This window comes from Branchiostoma belcheri, unplaced genomic scaffold (assembly GCF_001625305.1).
Source record: "Branchiostoma belcheri isolate BF01 breed outbred unplaced genomic scaffold, Haploidv18h27 scaffold34, whole genome shotgun sequence".
NCBI lineage: Eukaryota > Metazoa > Chordata > Leptocardii > Amphioxiformes > Branchiostomatidae > Branchiostoma > Branchiostoma belcheri.
In genome coordinates, this window is record NW_017803954.1 from 2,598,250 (window position 1) to 2,618,612 (window position 20,363).

At 44.4% G+C, this 20,363-nt stretch overlaps 5 protein-coding genes across 6 annotated transcripts; all 5 read right to left on the reverse strand.

The window, feature by feature from the left end:
* Nucleotides 1–141: 141 nt before the first annotated feature.
* LOC109475437 (fibropellin-1-like) lies at nt 142–2,215 on the reverse strand. The gene is made up of 4 exons (XM_019776038.1): nt 1,995–2,215; nt 1,111–1,506; nt 665–766; nt 142–269 (listed from the first exon to the last, which is right to left on the reverse strand). Exons 1-4 carry the CDS (start codon nt 2,050–2,052, stop codon nt 142–144), a joined length of 684 nt encoding a protein of 227 aa, XP_019631597.1. The 5' UTR covers nt 2,053–2,215.
* A 501-nt stretch (nt 2,216–2,716) lies between these two features.
* On the reverse strand, nt 2,717–6,822 carry LOC109475657 (protein jagged-1-like). Its single transcript, XM_019776412.1, has 10 exons — nt 6,730–6,822; nt 6,164–6,550; nt 5,574–5,957; nt 5,181–5,288; nt 4,753–4,866; nt 4,343–4,576; nt 3,885–4,007; nt 3,479–3,598; nt 3,155–3,229; nt 2,717–2,990 (listed from the first exon to the last, which is right to left on the reverse strand). The coding sequence occupies exons 1-10, from the start codon at nt 6,785–6,787 to the stop codon at nt 2,800–2,802; spliced, it is 1,794 nt and encodes a 597-aa protein (XP_019631971.1). The 5' UTR covers nt 6,788–6,822; the 3' UTR covers nt 2,717–2,799.
* Nucleotides 6,823–8,233: 1,411 nt separating this feature from the next.
* On the reverse strand, nt 8,234–13,388 carry LOC109475658 (neurogenic locus notch homolog protein 1-like). 2 transcript variants are annotated; one of them, XM_019776413.1, is made up of 10 exons: nt 13,273–13,388; nt 12,523–12,906; nt 11,625–12,008; nt 11,265–11,372; nt 10,783–10,896; nt 10,172–10,399; nt 9,651–9,773; nt 9,305–9,424; nt 8,830–8,904; nt 8,234–8,476 (listed from the first exon to the last, which is right to left on the reverse strand). In XM_019776413.1, the coding sequence occupies exons 1-10, from the start codon at nt 13,328–13,330 to the stop codon at nt 8,364–8,366; spliced, it is 1,707 nt and encodes a 568-aa protein (XP_019631972.1). In that variant the 5' UTR covers nt 13,331–13,388; the 3' UTR covers nt 8,234–8,363. The 2 variants fall into 2 exon arrangements, with proteins under 2 accessions (XP_019631972.1, XP_019631973.1); XM_019776414.1 differs by having other exon boundaries at nt 11,625–12,003; nt 12,518–12,906.
* Nucleotides 13,389–14,947: 1,559 nt separating this feature from the next.
* On the reverse strand, nt 14,948–17,456 carry LOC109475453. The gene is made up of 3 exons (XM_019776050.1): nt 17,344–17,456; nt 16,227–16,613; nt 14,948–15,337 (listed from the first exon to the last, which is right to left on the reverse strand). The coding sequence occupies exons 1-3, from the start codon at nt 17,390–17,392 to the stop codon at nt 15,063–15,065; spliced, it is 711 nt and encodes a 236-aa protein (XP_019631609.1). The 5' UTR covers nt 17,393–17,456; the 3' UTR covers nt 14,948–15,062.
* Nucleotides 17,457–19,104: 1,648 nt separating this feature from the next.
* Nucleotides 19,105–19,962, reverse strand: LOC109475438. The gene has a single exon (XM_019776039.1). The coding sequence runs from the start codon at nt 19,888–19,890 to the stop codon at nt 19,105–19,107; it is 786 nt and encodes a 261-aa protein (XP_019631598.1). The 5' UTR covers nt 19,891–19,962.
* Nucleotides 19,963–20,363: the final 401 nt, after the last annotated feature.

Sequence of the window (20,363 nt, forward strand, 5' to 3'; positions counted from 1 at the left end):
CAAAACGGTCACTCAAGTCAATGTTTCACAAAAGATTCATCAACTGAACCTCCTTGGTTGCAGTAAAAAAGAAATTGGTGTAAGAAAAAAAATCATGACAACGGAATTTCAGAAAGACATCTTAGAAATCTGACAGTTTAATTACTCACTGGTTTGGCAGGTTTCCCCCACAAAACCGTAAGGACAGGTACAGTGGAAGATCTGGCCGTGATTGTGCGCATGACAGCTCCCGCCATTTTGACAAGGATTAGAGTCGCATGCGTCAATGTCTGTGGAAGCGATTGGCCAACTCTAATGGTTAGAGAGCATAATGATCATATATCACATGTCATATGACAAATTTTGACATGAGATGAAGGCTACCAAATTGTTCTTAAAATTATTTTCATCAAGAACCGAGATTTTAAAATCTTCTCTCCAATCTGTGAAACATATTTTATTTGTAGTGTACATTAAAAAAACGACTGGCAATACCCCAAGCCTGTGTACCTACCTGTTAGTTCACGTCCGCTCCAGGTAGCGACCATTGGGGCGGACATGTTTAAAACTAACCAGGATGGTACACATGCAGAAACAATATACATGTAAATGCAATGATGTACATTTGAAAAGCATGTTGTTGTTACTAGTATGAGGCATATCGTTGTGTAAAGTGCTTCCTCACGTGTTTCAATGTGACCGTTGCTATAGTAACAACTGTAGCCGTACAGTCGATCCTCACATGTCCCTCCGGAGTTACAAGGACTGCTCACACAGTTGTCAAAATCTGCCAAGAAAGGTCAGAAAAGTGCACTTTTTAATGATAATACTACACAGTCTTGTGGAGGAAAATAATATAGGATTGCTGATTTTGTTAATGATTTTTTTCTGCCGGCGTCAAAAGTCGTATGTGGTATGTTTTTAACTTAACATTTTGCAGGGAGTTGAGTACTTCTCATAAAGCACTTCCAGATTATGTCGGTAAAATCGCGTTCGCTTTTCTATAGTCAGCTATGAATGAAAAAAGATTACAACAACAAGTGAACAACAACAAAGAATCAAACTACCTATAGTAATTGTTACGTATTAGTTTATTGAATACATGTACAGTCACGGACGCTTCGCACTTACCAGTACACAGGGCGTACTTGTCCTTGAAGTCTAACCCGTTCAGTCCATAGGTGGTGGTGTCGTAGTCAGTACCCCAGGCGCTGTCACCGTACGCCCGGTACGGGTAGTACACGAAGATGTCATCCAGGGGCCGGCAGCTGGCTCCGTGGTCAGGGGAGGCTCCACACAGCGCGTTAGCTAGCACGAACGGGGTGCGGCACTCTCCGTTCACGGCGGTGTAACTGATGCAGTCAGACGTCCAGTGGACGCCTGAATAACACTCGTCGTTGGAGTAGTAGCAAGGGAGGCTCATCCCCGCAGCTTCACATGCCTTTTTCACATTGGTATTAGTCATGGCGCCTGTTACGAGAACTTTGTGGAAAGCCCATCCAGCTTCACTGGTCACATACTGCTGACCTTAAGAGGGGAGACAAAAATAGTAGGATTCAGTAATTACATCTTAGCTTTAGGTGCTGCACCAGCACGAAAGACATTGAATAAAACACTCTAAAGGTCCGGAATAGCAAGGCCAAGGGAATAGCTATTGGCCAAATATGGAATATGGATTGCTATCGTTTAGGTTATTTTCTGTCGATTTTCCTGCACTCTTAACCTTCAGAATGGTCTGGGGTTTATTTCCACCAGATGTTATCATCCCTATGCGTTTGTAATTTGTAACGGACTGAATATTTCTAGAAGCAATTCAAGTCGGCGTAGCCATGTACCCAAAGCAATAGTCATAAAGAAAGGAATTACTTGTCTATCGAAAGACCTAAAGCTATGGGCTCCGAGAAATAGGCATGACTACACTAGTTGTATCACCAATCAAAAGCGAAGTATTGCCGCCCTACACAAAAATTTCTGATGCATATACATGCATATACATATACATATCTAGTACCTACCTTGCGACAGGGCTACCGCCTCGATTATACAAGTGATAAACAAGAGCATCTTCGCCATCGTAGTTGTAAAGCAGGACTACTTTTTTGTGTTTCAAGATCTTGTCAAAGAAACTACGTCACGTCTTCAGCAGTCCCTGGGAGTTCCACAGCTGCCTCACCGGTCAGGACACTTGAGATGAAAGGCTTGTTCTGACGTCGGGCATGTGTACGGGTCAAACTAGTGAGGATATCCTTTGGGCGCTGTTCTTTGATAGTTCATATTTATAGACATATCTCTGTTAACATTAGGTCACAAATTTGATTACTAACGTTTGATATTCCGCAAAGAGATAACCTTAGTTGACCTTGCATCGATTGCAAGTTGCCCTGGGAACGCACAGAGTCAGAGCGAGTGACGACATAAAACAATATGCTGATTGTTACTTAACGTTGCATATCCATTACCGAGATGTACGGTTCAATAGATATCACATTTTTCCTCGAAAAAAATGCTGATGACTGTTAGATGGCATAGATTTAATTTTTATCATTTGATATGTAGAATTACCTTCCAATTGCACCTACGTGTGTAGATGAATGGAACTGCACATCCTCTCGCATTATAATTCAACACAGCTTTACCTCCCTTTCAAATGACTATTAGAGTCAAACTCCAGTTGTTTTATGTATGGTGCTTTGCGACTAGCCTTTAAGTAAGTGAGTGTCAAAGAGGTTCTCTGTGATGATTTCTATTCTTTTATTCTTCCACCACTGGAATAGTGCTTTAACCCCAATGGTTTGTATTCAGGTTTCAAGCTGTTCAAGTTCAAGGTAAGATATGTGGAGGAAGTCGTTTGTTGGAGATGAAACCGATTGAACTCTGTGATGACGCGTGGTCGTACGTCAGCCACGGATGCAGGAGTACCCAGCTGTTCCATCCTCCCTGCAGTTCCAACCGGGACCGCAAGAGAACGCGGTGCAGAAGCCAGCACTTGGTGGCCCTCACAGCAGATGGTACTGCAAAAATACGTCAGGTACATATTGTCAAGATTTGTATCGCTTGGAGTTAATTTTATTACGTAGAGAAATTGAGCTGCAGTACGGCAGAGCAACAACCAATGTCTGGCCACTGCCGGTAAGACGAAAATTGAACATAAGACACGCAGCTGAATGTTTCCTACCTGCACAGTGAAATCCACCTGTTTGGCCCACACAGGTCCAGTCAAACGGACAGGGGTTCGGGTCGCACAGGTCGGCTGGAATACAAAATATAAACAGTGAGAATAGAATGATACTAATTAGTCCAGTCTACTGAGCACCCTATTTGTATACGGCAGCCTTGCAATTAGTCAATATAATAATAATTTGATTTCATGAATAAAATGCTACATCAACATCTACATCTACATGCACACATGTATCTGTTTATGTGACTGCTGTATATACTAAATTCAAAACAGTTTGACATTGCGTTGTCTTTGAAATGATGTATGAAATGAACACACCTGTTTCACAGAAGGTTCCCGTGTGGCCCTGAGGACAGGTGCAGAAGACACTGGAACCGTCAAAACACGAACTGCAGACTCCGCCGTTCTGACACACGTCCGGCTGGCATGACGTCACGTCTGGAAAGTAAAGTCCACAAAGTCCCAAGTATTATGCAATAGGCTATGGTACCTGCAGGAATGCCCTGTCAAAAAGCAGCGGTTGCATGCATATACCGGGGCAACCGCTATTTTTGAAAGCTGACAGGAGGCACGGTGCAACAGGAGAAGGCAAGGCTTGCAAACTACGGTGGCCCGTAGTGAATTAAACACAACCGTCAGCTGTTAATTAAGCTGTTAAATTTTGCTCTCTGACTTGTGTCTTGAACAAACTAGGATGCCCTGGTCGTGAAGAGTATGTACTCACTTGTTTCACAGACGTACTGATGTTGGTCGTTACATGACTGGTAGGTTCCCAGATAGCCCACGGAGCTGTCCAGTAGCACACACACGTCAATCTTGGTACTTCTCTGCATCCAGGGAGCCGTCGCTACAGATGGTCAGTAAACAGCCGTGATCATATTTGCTTTATTTAGCCTTTTTTGCCAATCGCACCAGCAAATGCTAACCCTGTATACACAGAAAACATTCCCCTAGAGGTTTTCTCAACTCTGGATCTAGAAACGTCAACGACGATGACACAACAACAGGTTCTGAATGTGGAACCTATATATTGGACTAGTCCAGTACAGTGCCTTTACCACTTTGTTTTTCTATTTTTGGCGACGCCTTAGGGGCGGAGGCAACACCTTGGCTAATTAAAATGTTGGGTTATCATGAACTCAAATTCAAACATGGTTCAGATGAAAAATAAGAAGTGATTACCAGACAGAGGAGTGTTATCTGTACAGTCACACAGTCCGAACGGAGACACGCTTGTACTGGCGGAGATCCAGGTGCTGACGTCATGCCCCACCTGTATGTAGCTGGCGAGCAGCTGCTGGTCACCGCTGTCCTTTATGTCGGCCAGGTGCCCGCCTATGCTGTTACAGACAGCGGAGGCCTCCTGGTATGTCAGGCTGTCGTTGGAGAAGCGGTAGCACTTGTCGATGTGCAGCACTGGGACAGAGAGAAAACAATATGGTATTTGTATTGGAATAAAACCTGTAGTAGTAGCTGTTCTTTATAAAATGTGGGATGGTGTCCCAAGTAACGCACAAGTAATTCCTGTTAGCCTAATGCCTCAGTAAATCATTGATTCCATCTATGTTAAGGTCAGTAAATGAAGACTATACCTGTTTCACAATTCTTCCCCGTCGTGTGAGGATGACAGACACAGCTGTAGCCGCCCACCTCATCCATGCACGTCCCTCCAGATAAACACGGATTGCTTGCACAGCTGTCAATCACTGCAGACGATACAGGGTTGGAGGAACACGTTTAACAACATCCAAGTAATGAAGACGAGGAATCCTTCTGTGTATAATAATGTGGAAAAGAGAATCGATCTTGACCTGCTCACCTTCCACTCAGACCAATGTAACTAGTCTTGCCAACTTGTGAAAGAAGTATTTGGTGTTTTTGAACTGACCTTCTAACCTCCTGTCATTCTGCCGGTCAATTTTCCCCACTCACCTGCTGTCAACCTAGAGTCAGGACATACAAACCACAGCTCAACCACCCAAAACAATACATACGATGTACTCGGAAGTAAATATCCAACCTTCATCACAGTGTTCTCCGGTCCAGTCCACATCACACAGACAGGTGTAGTTCTTCACCCCGTGCACACAGGTCCCGTGCACACATGGGGAGATCTGGCACTGCCGGGCTGAAGAGGGATCAATACTACTTGTCAATACTTCTGTTTTTATCCTATCAACAATTGCTTACTTTACTTCATATCTTCATTGCCAACTTTTTGACCCAGAACATACGACGAACAGAGTGTTCGATGTATATTTGTGAATTGGTCAAAAAGGTATAATTGCCAGCAATATACCAGACCTTCATGCATAAAAGACGCTGTCGTTTTATAGATTTTTAGATGATCGAGATTAGAGGTATTATCCATGTTAGTAATGTTAATCAGAATTTGATTTAGGACTATCCTTACCTGCACAGAGAGCGTACATATCCTTGTAGCTGTCCCCACGCAAATTGCTGTATGAGCCGTACCTTATCCCCTGGCTGTAGGCGTGGTTGGGAGAGTACACGAAAGTGTAGTTCAGGGCCATACAGTAATAATCTGTCGCGGTCCTACACAGCTGGCCGGCGAGGGCTGTGGTAGTCTCACAGCTGCCTCCGGCGTGGTCGAACTTGATGCAGTTGTCGCTGTAGTAGTAATGTTGCACACACGGGTCGTGACCTGTGTACCAGCAGGGGTAGCTCATCCCCGCACGCTCACATGTCGCCTGGATGTTGGCGTTCAACATCGTGCCTAAAGCACGGATTTTAAAAAAGGCCCATCCGTCCCAGGTTGTCAGGTGCTCTTGGTGGCCTTGTAGAGAAAACAGACGAACAACTTGTAAATAAATGATTCTGGCTTTAAACCCAGAATGCAGAGGCTGAAAAAAAAAAACAAGTGGCCGGTGAGACTTTTTGTGTGATTTCTGGACGCCTTGTAAATGGTTATGCCCGGGTTATGTTATTGCTTGACGTACGATTATATTGTGTATGTTGGTATGAATAATCAGTCACCCTTACTTGCACACAGAGCGTACTTGTCGGTGTAGTCCGCCCCTGTCATACCCCAGTGGCCCGTGTCGTAGTCAAGACCAAAGGCGCTGTCGTCACTCTGCCAGCCGGGGGAGTACACGAAGGTGTCATCCAGCGGTTTGCAGGTGTGGGCTTCAGTAGTTCCGCAGAGCAGGTCTGAGATCACGTTCAGGGTACGACAGCTCGCGCTGCCGCCGTCAAACGAGACGCAGTCCGTCCTGCCGTGGCCGCACGCGCCGTGGCCGGTGTACGAGCAGGGGTTCCACATACCCGCAGCCGCGCAAGCCGCCTGGACGTTAGTGTTAGTCATGGGGCCCACAGTGGGCACTTTGTGGAAGTCCCATTCGCCAATAGTGGCCAGATACTCTTGCTGACCTGTTGGAATTTAGAAAAAAATAATGAAAATTTGGTATCTGCACATCCTTTTATAACTTTTTTATGCCAGGAACTGCAAAATTAAAACCGCTAAAATACCCTTACACAGCATGCATATGACTAGTTTGACTAATATCTTAGATCTTGTCCTCTGTTCGACCTATCACATGCATGCCCACCTGTAGAACAGCCCGTCCACGCGACTAAAGCCGCCGCAAAAAGAAGGAGCGTCGCCATCCCTGCCTTCTGTCAGGTTAGCGTCAGACTGCGTGTCGTGTGGACAGGCCTGTGTGTGTACGTTTACTCGTAATGCCGCGTCCTGGGGGCATGGGAAACATACATCTGTATGTCAGGGACAGGTGGTGTAATGATATCTATAAAATACCAATGTTACCATGGTAGTTAGGTCACCGTCACCCTTACAATTGTTTCCTACAAGCATCTGCGTTGTGGTCGCGTGTTATTTCTCTAGTGGTTCACATAGGACATAAAACTGTCATCATGCGGACAACTTGGATCTACCATATGAGTACAGCCTAAAGACGACTGAACCAGATAAAACTTTTGACGGCAGATTTCTTCTCACTAGATACCGAAAAACGCGGCTATAACATACATGATATCCAGCACGGCGTAGCTAAAGCTGTATCTGCCACATCTCCAAGTAGATCTTCTGGTGCTGCAAAGACAGTATCAAATTGGCCAGGCAGTATCCATTTGCCACTCAGTTACAATTTGCCACCTGTTAGGCTAGTACAAAAAAGAGAGCCTGATAAAAACGCCTAAAACGCGACAAAAATAAGCCGAAGCCTAAACCTCTGCCTTGAGAGTAACATGTGACCACTGGAAGGTAGCCCATAAAAAGAAACATGGCCTTTTCTCCACAGGCCACAGATAAAGACATGCATACAGTGGTTAAGGTGCTAAACAAACATGCATATATGTGTACTTTCTTTCAAGTGTCACGAGTCTCTACATTCGTATAGGTATAGGTGACTTTGCTAAGAGATGGCAATGAACGTGGCAATCTTCGTGGACGTACAATTGCAATGTATGCATGAACTATACATGGCATGTTATATATCTGACTTTTAAATGTACATCGCAGAGGCGGGTCGCCTCTTTTCCTGTTGCCCACCAACAGCTAGGCAGCTCCAGCTTACTCAGCTGTGTCATTCCCATAGCCTTGGGGCTCAAAATACATGCATTTCCACCCATGACCAAACTCTCCGCAATCGTTACAAAGTTTTAAAAAACGAACGAAGTCAAACGGCCACAGCAAATGTTTTGATGGTGCATGCTGAAAATTCCTGCTACATCATGTTTTGTACAATCCTGTCGTTTAGCCCGTGTGTGCTAGTGTGATGATGAAAAAAACAATGCTACTTGTTTTCTGTGACAGCATTTTTTAAAGTTATTATGTTCACTGGAATAAAGTAAAGAAGGTTTCTCATACATCAAAATGAGATACACATTGCAGAAATGTTGAAGTTCAAGCCTTGGTTGAGATGGTTAATTCCTATACTTGTATTTCTCACGGAAAACATACGACGTTATCAAAGCATTTCAGGGAACTTGTTGACCAGTAATCCAACCTCTGACAAGTGAGTAAACGTACTACTTTTGTCTATTCCCGCTTTCTCGCCATAATGAACATCATCCGAGCCGTGGTATTTTGCACAACATCTTTATTCAATTTTGTCTTCTTCCATTACAAGTAACTTTTCAGTCAAGTAGTTGGTGTTTAGGGTGTTACACTTTTCTCTAGCAATTTCTGTACCGAGGGCAAGGCAATGAGGACTATGATGACATGTCAGCCACTAAGACAGAAGTATCCAGCTGTATCATCTTCCTTACAGGTCAGACCTGGACCACAGGGAGCCGCGGCACAGAAACTCGAACTACTGGTTCTCTCTCGGGATGGTACTGAGGAGGAAGAGAAAGGATCATTTAGATGAGACAAACATGGAAGTATACAGGGTTATTATTTGAATGAGTAATCGTGTTAGGTCAAAGTTGAATGCCAAACCTGTCGACCAGACATAACAGCCTTCCAGGTTTACAGATTATTCTACACTGGTTTCCATTACATTGCCTCCACCTGACTATTTACCAATGCCGATATACCAACATGCGTATGTACCTTTGTCACACCAAACCATGACTTCATCAAATGTGGAAGCATATAAAAGTATTGCTGTTTACCATATCAGAGAAAGAGTGTCTGTTTGTGGAGAAGCTCAGACACAAAAAGCCAGAAAAAAAGACTAAAAATGTACCTGCACAGTAGATTCCACCATTTTGGTTCACGCATGCCCAGTCTAACGGACATGGGTTTGGGTCGCACCAGTCAACTGTAAGGCAGATAGGACATGTTGAGCTTGAGAAGACACTCAAAGTGTTACATGAATGATTCAAATGTAACGTATACGTAAGGCAGCTTACAATGGATAAGATGCAAACGCCATGGAAACAATGTCTTGTGGGCTCGTGTGGCGTAGCGGCAGAGTGCTCGACTCGGAACCAAGAGGTCCCGGGTTCGAGTCCTGACATGCCACCGATCTTGTGCCCTTGGGAAAGGCACTTTACACGACTTTCCTCACTTCGGTCTGGTGAAAATGAGTATTGTATTGTCCCCTGTGTTGGTGGCGGCATTAATATATGTTGGAATATAAAAAAACAATGTCTCAATCTGAGGATCATCCCGGGCCAAAAGACTGGCCAAATAAAATGTTGTAAGAAACAACATGTTACCTGTTTCACAGAAGGTACCGGTGAACCCTTGGGGACAGTCGCAGAACACGCTGGAATCACCGAAACAAGACGAGCAGTTTCCTCCATTTTGACACTCGTTGATTTGACATGTCACAGCCTCTAAAGAACAACGGAAAATAAACGTTTAGCAGCGGCGACCATGTCATTAAATGAGATACGTTCTAAAAACTTCTGCTCTACATATAAAGTTCAGCGGCCCTCATCTTTATACGTCATTGTAGTAAATCAACTGTTCATGAAATGGTCCCGTTTCTTTGACCCCATTGTTTGTCTATCCATGGAAGTGGACCATCTACTATACAGCAAAAGGCACATTTACATTTACCTGACTGGCAGACGTAGTTGTGTTCCTCCGCGCATGGCTGGTAGGTTCCCGTGTAGCCCGCCTCGCTGTCGAGCAGAACGCACATGTCTTGGTCCGCAGCCGAGTACATCCAGGGTGACGTCGCTACGAATTACATAGGAAGATGAGGCAACATTTGCAATATTTATCAGAAACTACGTTTCTACTTAAGTGGTCAGCATCTTACGAACTTGAGGTCCTGATGGAATGTGATGATGCTTGTGGTATGTGGGTAGGTGTTGGGAGTCAAGTCTGGGCCTCCTGGCGGCTTTCCTTGGTGTTTGCAGAAGCAAGTCTGGGCTTTGTATCTTTTGTCTTGGACAAGCTATGGTCTTGTTTTTTTGTGACAGATAGCTTTTTTATGTCAGGAAAAGGTAGTGTAAGTTTGGTCCCCCTAGCAGCTTGTCCTGGAACCGCATGGGCTTTGATTATTAGTGCTTGTCCATCAATACGAATCGGATGACATTTATGCTGTAAGAAAGAGAGGGTATACCACTACTTACCGGAAAGGGGTGCTCCATCCGCGCATGTGCACAGAGACATGGTAGAGATCTTGTTTGAAGTCCAGAACGACACGTTCCGCCCAGTGTCCAGGTAGCCGGCCAGCACCTGCTGGTCCACGGGGTCGTTAATTTTGACGAGGTGACCGTGGATGTCCTCGCACGCCATGGTGGCCTCCTGGTTGGGCAGGCGGTCGGCAGAGATCCGGTAACACTTGTCGGTATGGAGGACTACGATGGACAGAAATAACAAAATCATGATGACCATGCTTATGGTTGCGGGAAGGACTTTTAACTTTTAACCTTAACTTGTGAGATAGTAGTTTTTAGTTACCGTACTAAAAACAAAGGGTCAACGAACTATAATATTAATATTTGATATGCAAATGTCCATAGGAAATGTAGAAGGAAAGTGATTAGACGTGGTTTATTTGATTAGGCCATACCTACAGTGTATTATGTTTTCTCTGAACATAAAGAAATACGGGACAGTTATGAAATTTACAGGGAACGTTACTTTCCTCCTGTGACTTCTATTTCAATATCTCTACATGTGTATATGAGGAAACCACAAACACTGTTTTGTGCATCTTAAAGGAAAACAAGAACACCACCTGTTTCACAGTTGTTTCCGGTTGTATGTGGAGGACAGGTGCAGCTGTAGCCGGTCTCCTCAGTCACACAGGTCCCCCCGGACAGACAAGGATTGCTGCTACAGATGTCTGTCACTGTGGGAAGGTAAAATTACTCAGAAAACAAGAAATCACCGGAAAGAAGACAAAAAAATCAGACTTCCGGGAAGAAGGCAATCCCCGGCTTCCTGAACTCTCCCATGTCCTGTTGGCTCAAACAGTCAAAAATCACCTTTGACTTTCTGTCATTCTGCCTGTCACTGTGCCCTCACCCACGTGCTGTCAACCTACTCTATCCGGACAAACAAATACACAAACCCACAGAGCAGAACCCAAATTTATGATAAAAGCCTAGACAGATGAGTAGCTTGAAGCTTGGCTACAACAATAGAAAATTTCTCAAATCACCCATGATCTTCTAGGTTGATCATGTAGTTTAGAGATAGAAAAGTCTGATGACTCACATGTATCACAGTACTCTCCACTCCATCCGGCGTCACACACACAGGTGTGGTTCTTCAGGGCCTGCACACAGGTCCCGTGGAGACATGGGGAGATATCACAGTGCTGGGCTGAAATGTTACAGGTGGTTAGTCAAATGTTCATATTTATAGATAGATACATTGCATGTTTCGACTTGAAGCGATGGCTGAAAAATGAACTAGATATACATAGGATGTGTAGTAAAAGACTAATGGTTCACCAATCTTGCACATGCTTCGGGATGTCACTGAATATGTGAGGTTTATCATTAAGCTATTGTGACAATCATTAAGCTATTGTGTGCTACAAGCGGGTATATGAAGGCTGAAGTCGAAACGTACCTGCACATACGGCGTACCGGTCGCTACTCCTGTATCCACTAGAATCCCAGCCACTCGTTGTCACGCCGTAGGTGCTATCGTGGTAGCCAGAAGGATATTTCACATACGTGTTTTGCAGAGCCGGGCAGCGGTAGGCGGTTGTGGTGCCACACAGTCGTGAGGAGAGGAAAGTCAGGGTGTTCTGACAGGAACTGCCGGTGTGGCTGAAGCGGAGACAGTCAGATGACCAGTGGGACGTACATGTACCCAGACCTGTGCCGTGACAGGGGTAGCTCATCCCCGACAGTTCACATGTCGCCACCAGGTTTGTATTCGTCATCTCGCCTTTTACACGAACTTTGTAGAAAGTCAGCCCATCCCAGGTGGTCAGGTACTCTTGTTTACCTTTTCAATGAAAAGAAAACACATCTCAGGGTTACTGATGTTAAACATCTGCCCGTTTATGCATTACTTAGGACCTAGTCACATACATCGGATGATCGCACTTTGAGGGCAATCTTGGTATAGCGGTGCCTGTGTCAAAATCCATTTGTCCCGATACGGAGAAGGCTGTCTAAAGCGTAGATCCCGTTACCACTTCCTTGAAATTCGACGGTATCAAAATCGTACGACGATCGACCTACGACAAATGTGACCATTGTTATTGGTGATAAATATATACGTTGTATCACATGAGGAAATCATTCATCCATACGTAGGAATGTTGGACAGGGGGCCGGGTATGATGTAGGCTAACGTGCTTATTGTTTTATGATGAGGATGCACCAATCCCATTTCTTTTGATGCAAGACACCTCCGAAGCGCAGAAGCTGTAATTCGTGATCTGTTATTAGCTTTGCTGTTCGTTTGCTTAGCGTTTGGTAAGTTAGTAAATAGACGTATGTCAAAATACCCTGACCTGCGCAGAGAGCGTACTTGTCGGTGTGGTTGGCCCCCTCCATGCCCCAGTGGCCCGTGTCGTAGTCCACCCCGTACGCGCTCTGTGAGCCGGGCTGGTACACGAAGGTGTCATCAAGAGCCTTACACTCGTGCGCGTTCACAGTCCCGCACAGCGAGTTGGAGAGAACGCTCAGGGTCCGGCAGCTGCCGCCGTCAGAACCGTCCAGTTTGACGCACTCTGACGTCCAGACGCCGGTACACGTCCCGTGGCCGGTGTAGTAACACGGGTGCCAGAGACCTTCAGCTTCGCAAGCAGCTTGGACATTCGCGTTTGTCATCGGTCCTGAAGCGCGAACCTTAAAAAGGTCCCATTTTTCAAGGGTGGTGAGATATTCCTGTTCACCTGTAAAGTCGGTTCCATGTACCATCATTAACCATGTACATGTATGTTACTCTCAGGCTGGTTTATCACGATGGCAGTGTATAAAATGCATATTATTTCCGTCAGAACATGTCAGTCAACCTTTTCTGTTTTTATATACAACATTTAAACAGTTGTATGAAATACACTCCTCGATGAATTACTGTTTTGTTATTGACAAAGCCAATAAGTTCAGTGCAATTAGGAGACATGACAGAGAGCTGTACGCTTTTTCAAAGTGCTACAAACTTCCACTGAGTAGGCGACGTCACGCATAACATTTCGTGTCTTTTACATTCTCAGTTTTAGTGACAGTGTGTAGACTGGTATAAATGACATTGTGCCCACCTTGTGAGTAACCTGACCAGCCGAGAGCGGTCACAAACAGGACGAGACGCCACATCATGCCGCCTGTTGTACTGACGGAAGGTGTGTACGACCCTTACAGATGTGACGATATATACGGTATATAATATACCCCGTGCCGAGGTCATGAGAATCCCACAGCTGACAAGCAGACGTAGGCGATATTTTTGTGACTGCGCACAATGCCGTAATAAAAAGATTACTCTATCTATGGCATTTTCGAACACATAAAGTACAGGCTTGCGAGAAGTAAACGTCGATGAAGCTTATAAGCAACTGACGAAAAAATTTCCCATAAATCGAAATTTCACTACGTTAATTATTTTCTGGGTTAGTAATAAATGATGTATAAGATATGTAGTGTTATGATGAAAAGCGTGCACAGCAAATAACACAACGCCACACTCACTGACCTTTCGAACTCTGCAAACAAGGTAGCTGATACCTCGTCTTAAATGACAACCAAATGCTGAACAAACAAACAAACAAACAAACAAACAATCTTTCGATACCACCGGTTGGTTATTAGCCTGCGTGCCACCCACCGTACTTACCGCCGACTCCCTATTGTCGCTGGCTCGGATGGTACCCAGGCTAGTTGGGTGTGCCATTTCTATTGTAAAACAGTCAAAGCAGTCTGAGAACAGTTTGTGCAGAAAAATAAAGTACGTGTTACAGGAAGGAAAGCACAAACAGTTGTCAGGAATGCCACGCAACAGTTTCAACAGATACCAGATACTCTTTGACAGAGAATGTTAGGGAAGCACAAATGATCGCGCAGCAGCCAAGGCTACAGTTCGTCGGTCCAGTAAATGCTAGTCTAACTGGGACCGCAAGAGGACGCTGTGCAGAAGTCAAAATGGGCAGTCCTTTCTCGAGTTACTACTGTGATATCCTGTAACGGAAGAAATAGATATGCCGGCAGCATACATCCCTTACGTAACGCTGAGTTTTATTTTATTTTGTTGTATTTAGAAGGATATAGAAACGCGTGTAGAGAAAACATGAACCTTAAGAAGAGGAAAGTGAACTAACACTAATACAGCAATTCCTGAAAATAGTTCAACGTGATAGGCATAATTCAATGAACAAAGACGTTGTGAGTGAGTGAGTGAGTGAGTGAGTGAGTTAGAGAGAGAGTGAGTGAGTGTACGGCAGCAAGGAGAAGGTTAAGTCACCCGTGCCCTTTGACACTAATTTCTAACTATTTTTAAGTAAGCAAATCCATACGTGACATCAGAGCTGAGCATGCGCTCGACATCAGGGTCAATAAGACCTCCTTGGTAAGACTAATCAATATGGAGTTGCTATTTTTCTTCCTTCAAATATTTGCTCCCTCTGGCTCCCCATACTCGCATATTTGTTATTTGATAAATAGTATGTCTGCTCCAGACACTGTTTGTTCTATTATTGCAAAGTCATGTCAAAGGGCGTTTTAGAATACATCTTAATTAAAGAGATACAAGACGATTGTTTTGACATTTTTCGGGTGCTCTTTGCAATATGCATGTTTGTAACTTCGTAGTTATTGTTGACAAATGAAGCACATAATGTGACTGAAGTGAGTGAAGTATTGTTGTTGTCATGTCTATCTCTCTATCTCTCTTTGTTTGCGGAGCTACCTCATCTTGGAAAGGCAAAAATAACAAGCAACAAGATATGAAACGTTTTCTTTTGATAAACCAGGCAACAGTAGCTCACGATATGTAAAAGTTTTTGTCTGTAATTTTACATTTATTCGATCATCGTTACTAAGCATGCCAGGTGATTGTTCATCCTGTGATGACGTCGTTGATGTTGGTGCCGTCGGTGACGCTGGGGACGTCGGGGCCGTCTGTAACGTCGTTACCGTCGTTGACGTCGGTAACGGGGACGTCAGTGACGTCAGTCACTTTGGGCACGTCGGTACCGTCCGTGACTTTGGGAACATCAGTGACACTTGTGGCGTCAGGGACGTCGGTGACGCTGGGAGCGTCGGTGATGTCAGTGAGGTCCGTGACGTCTGTGACTTTGGGAACGTCTGTGACCGGGGCGCTGGACGGATCCACTGAAACAGGAAATATAAAACCTCACAACACTGCCCGACAAGCCTGTTATGTTGTCCTTTGTTAAAGCTGTCACTGAGCCGGTCACTTTATTCCACCTTAATATTGCAATAGCGATATTGTTTTTTTTACATGAGAACAACCTAGTATATTAGACAACTTTGATTGGAACGCATCTCATCTACACTGCCCAGATTGTTTGTTATTACAGGGACATTTGCTCGAAGATGCAGTAATTTCAGTAATGTGCTGACATAATTTCCTTGGAACATTTCGTTTACATCTACCCGGCAAACAAATTAAATTCGGCACAACACACATCCGTGTCAGTTGATAATCAGAAAGACTAAGTAACTAATTGTTAGCCCATAACCGGCAATGGCATGATTCCACGTGCACGGAAGGCATCGCGGAATTAAAAGTTAATGGAAAACGAAAATCGATGATGATTGACATAGTAGAAGAGCCATGCCGCCAAGACACGCGTGTGATATCCAGGTACATGTAGGGGACCTTGGCGAAGAAATTAAAGGGCAGGGCTTTCTAACCTGCTGTTTTTATCACATTTGCAACGTATATTATGATGTCGTCATGTTACCGTGTCATCTGGATGACGGTAGAGGTCAGATTTACTTGGATTTTTTTTTCATGATTAGCATTGTTTGGTAGCCTGTCAACTACATACATGTACATACACGTCTTTCAACTGTAATTTTCTATCAGCCCAAAAACCTAAATTTTTTAAACGTTTTTAGACAGGTGATAGAAACAATGGGTATGCACAAATAAGAGGGGTAAGCAGAATACCAGCACTGCTAGTGCTAGCACTGACAAATACGACTCGTTTGTCAACCATAGTTGACGTAGCTGGAGAAGGACCAATGCCCTAACCTGCACACAATGCAAGCATGTCGTGGTGGAAGGACCCGAACAGGTTGGAGCCTGTGTCATAGTCCGTGCCGTACGCGCTGTCCCCGCCCCACCCATGCGGGTTGTAGACGAACGTGTCGTCCAGGTGGTGACAGAGGCGGGGGATGGTGTGTCCGCACAGCGCCAGGGACAGCACGGTGGGCGTGTGACAGCTCAGCTGGCCGCCGTTGAACGTGATGCAGCCGTCTGCCCAGTGTCTGCCGTGGTCGCAGCTCTCGCTCACGTCATAGCAGGGGTAGCTCATCCCCGCAGCTTCGCAGGTGGCCTTGACGTTCGTGTTGGACATGACTCCACGAGAAGGAAGCTTGAAGAATTCCCAACCATCCATGATGGTCAGAAACTCTTGACCTATAGAACAATTGCAATGTTATATGCTGAGGTCACATTTCCAATCCGGGGCCCGGCCGGGCTGTTTACGTGAACGAAAATAAACAATTCGTATGAAGAATATGTGCATATAGTGCTCATAATTAATTGTTGTAAATCCTTTGTGTTTTAATGTCTTTTATATATACTTTTCGTTCGCAGAAACGACCTGGCCGGGCCCGGCTTAGAAATGTGACCTCAGCATTACACTCTGTTATGACTCTTCGTGTTTGGTTCCAAACATACATACATTACATACAGATATGGTACATACAGTGCGTAGGCCTGTAATAATGCAAGCATATGCTTCTTTTTTTATGTTATCCTCAACTGAGGTGAAGCGTGATTCTTTCTCAAGTAGCTAATTGTGCAATACGGCTTAGCTACAGCTCGCGTATTTAGGGCTAAAACAAGCCGGGTGTTCGCCAGGCCCCTACCCGGGTGATTTGTACTGAATAGTCAACCTCCAGATAATATCTGGAAGCATATACACACTAGGTGACTTTTGAAAGTGGAAGAGGAAAAGTTTTTTAAATCTCCAATTGTAATCATTTTTTTTATTTTACAGGGTTTTCTGTGTGTTGTTAGTTTGTTATCATGATTCCCTCCCCTCGCACGTCACAAGCCTTACCAGTATATGTCTTCGATCTTTAATATGTGTAGTCATAACGAACTTTACAACTATAATAAGCATAAATGATAATTTCCCCACCTTGTGACGAGGCCAGGATAGCGGCGGTGAAAATCAGATGTTTCCACATCTCTGCCGTCTGTTGAGTCACTTTAGCACTTTAGCCGTGAAGTCTGTGCGAGACGGAGTTGTTTCCCCACATTTATACGGCGTGCCAAGGTCATGGGAACCATACAGGTGTCTGGCAGGTAAATAATATCGTCATTTTCGCGGTCGGTTTGACATCACTAGGATGTCCCATTGCACTTTATCAAAACATTATTTGCTTGTAACGCGGTGACATTCCCTTGGCCTAATATTTTTTACAGATGCCCTGTGGTTTAACAGACCTTCAAATGTGCTACGATATCCGCACTTTGGTTTTCATTCAATCAATATAATCACTCCCTGTTTTAAAAACGGCGTGTACACGTACGCGTGGGCTGACAGCTCCTCACCAAACTACAGCAGGATTATATAATGTATATATGTGTATAATATTAATATGTGATATTCCCCTCACCCACACCACAATACCAAGCATGGAAAATGGTTTGTGCATAGTACAGCTAAGCGTACCGGTATCATACCAATAGAATACTTCTCAACACTCTTGGTGTCTTTATTGTCACAATGAAGGCAGGTATTGTTTTCAGTGTGGCTGTCTGTCTGTCTCTGTGATGATATACTTCCGCATATATCCATACCTTTAGCCATACCTTAAGACAGTGCACCATTGTATGTAGGTCACATGCTAATAATAAAATTGATTTGACAAGTACATCGCAGCTATTTAAGCTGAATTGTTTAGGCGTAAAAAAGATGAAATAAACAAGAGATCAGGACTATGTAACTGTAAGGTGTGAAAAACGGTAGCCTGACTAAATCGCGCCTAGCGGCCATCTCGACGGTCATGCCCCTTGGCCCAGCCAGGCTCTGGAAAATGTGAATACAAAGAAACTTCGTTTACAAATTCACAAAGTCCCAATAGAATGTGCAAAAAGGCTGTCTGTCTATTTATTTCATCTCAGTAGTGACGGGCCGAAGTCAAAGGCGAACAGGCGGATTGTATACGTGTAAGCGAAACCATTCGAAGTTACAAATGTACATGTAGCATCGTCCAACCCTGCCACTGTATGCTAAACATGAGAATTCGGAAATGTACGTAGCTTACTAGCACAAGAAGAACACTTTCAGTGACTGTGACTGTGGCTTAATCAAATTGTACACCACAGCTCTTTCATTCTATCGTCTGTCTAATATTTCAGTCCCTGACTATACACAACCAGGTGAATACAATGAAAGTAGTTAACGAAGTCACAAAGTTAAAACTAAATTTACACTATACAAAAAGCTGTTAACGTTTGTTTCAGCCATGCGGTGTCAGTCTTGGAAGGGTCAAATTCAACTGCGGGAAGGTGGATTCTGTGTACTAGTAAATAAAACCAAAGTTCGCATCGTCCAACCCTGCCACAGTATGCTATGAGATATCCTAAATATTTAGAGCACACAAAGAACACACTCGCTAAAAAGGAATTGGGTGCAACATACCGTTGCTCTTAAATGTACACATGAAATTTAAAGTTGGAAGCCACACAAAGATTCCACCCCAAACATACCAGTCTGTCAAAAATTAGTCTCCTACACTCCACAGCCAGGAATACATTTCGTACTTTACAGAAATCTTTATCCAGATAGTATAGATATAGTGACAGAGTCGACTGCTGTCTTTGGTCATATCTCGCGAGCGTTATGATCGACTTTCAATTTGGACATGTGTGTAAGCCTGAAACGAGAATGCGTTCAGAATTCGCTTGTTTCATCCATCATCATAGTCGTGGCCGTTTCATTCTTGAAGAATCGCGGACACCCATCGTCAAACACGGGGCCAAAGGCGATACCGTACAGGATCCCAAGAACGACGACATAGACGATTCCCAACACGAGAAGACCCTTAAAGAGCTTGCTGCAGCCATCTTGTGCATAGACGTTATAGCCGGCAAGAATTACCTGCGCGATTGCCACTAAAGGGCGACCAATGATGGCTAACCTGAGAGCAGCTGGGTGTTCTATCTTCAGCCCCACCGCTTTGGTATAGCCGTTGATATCGTCTATGTAGGAAGCAGCGAGAGGAATAAGTTCACCTGGGATCAAGACGTTCAGGAAGATGTAGGCCAAGACGTGCAAGTCCTTAAAGGCATCTTTTCTGTATTCTGTCATTCCGTCGCAGTCATCTGTACAGTATGTGTACAATAAACAAGAAGCCCGCCACACAGGATGGGCGTTGAAGAACCCTTCATATCCACACAGGCGGGTTGCGGTGAGAATGAAGAATAAGCCAGAAATCCCGATCCCGATGAAGTAGATCCAAGTAGTAAAGGGACATTTCAGAATGTCGTCGACCTCAGCAAGCATTGCTAGATTGAATGCCAACCCGAGGATTCCCAGGATTTCCAACAGTAACGCCCAACGATTTTTGCAGTTTGGAGTGCGACAGCAAGCGCAACATTGGTCTCCACCGCTTCCAGCCTGAACCTCAATATCCATGCTAGCCACTTGAGCTGACTCAGATGCCACCGTTCCGGACATGTTGGATGTAACAATAGTGGACTATGTAAGAAAAATGCTGGTGAAGGAGCACCAAACGTAAGCTGTATGTGACTTTCAAGTCGAACACCAGTTCAACAGGTGGATATCATTAAGTGGAACATTGGAGGGAGAAAAAAAATACATTTTGTAGAATCTTAAAGTCCAATAGCATGTATTGATTGATTCTTCAGGTCTTTGTTGTACATTTAGGTACATTCAAATCGACGTGAGTCTAAATTAAGGTTACATCTGTAGGAAGAAACGATAAGAAGCTGAAGTTGACGTTAGTTCACCCCGAAGACTGTAGTGCAATGGTTGAGTCAAGGTTAGCACTTCCGGGTTGTCTACAGGAGTGCAGTCAACCGTACAGGGCGGTAACATGTACAGTATCCAGGCGCCAATCTGCGCCGACCGAACAAACGTCACAATCAAACTTGTTCTGTCTTAAACCTGACGCATTCCTCTACCATTCA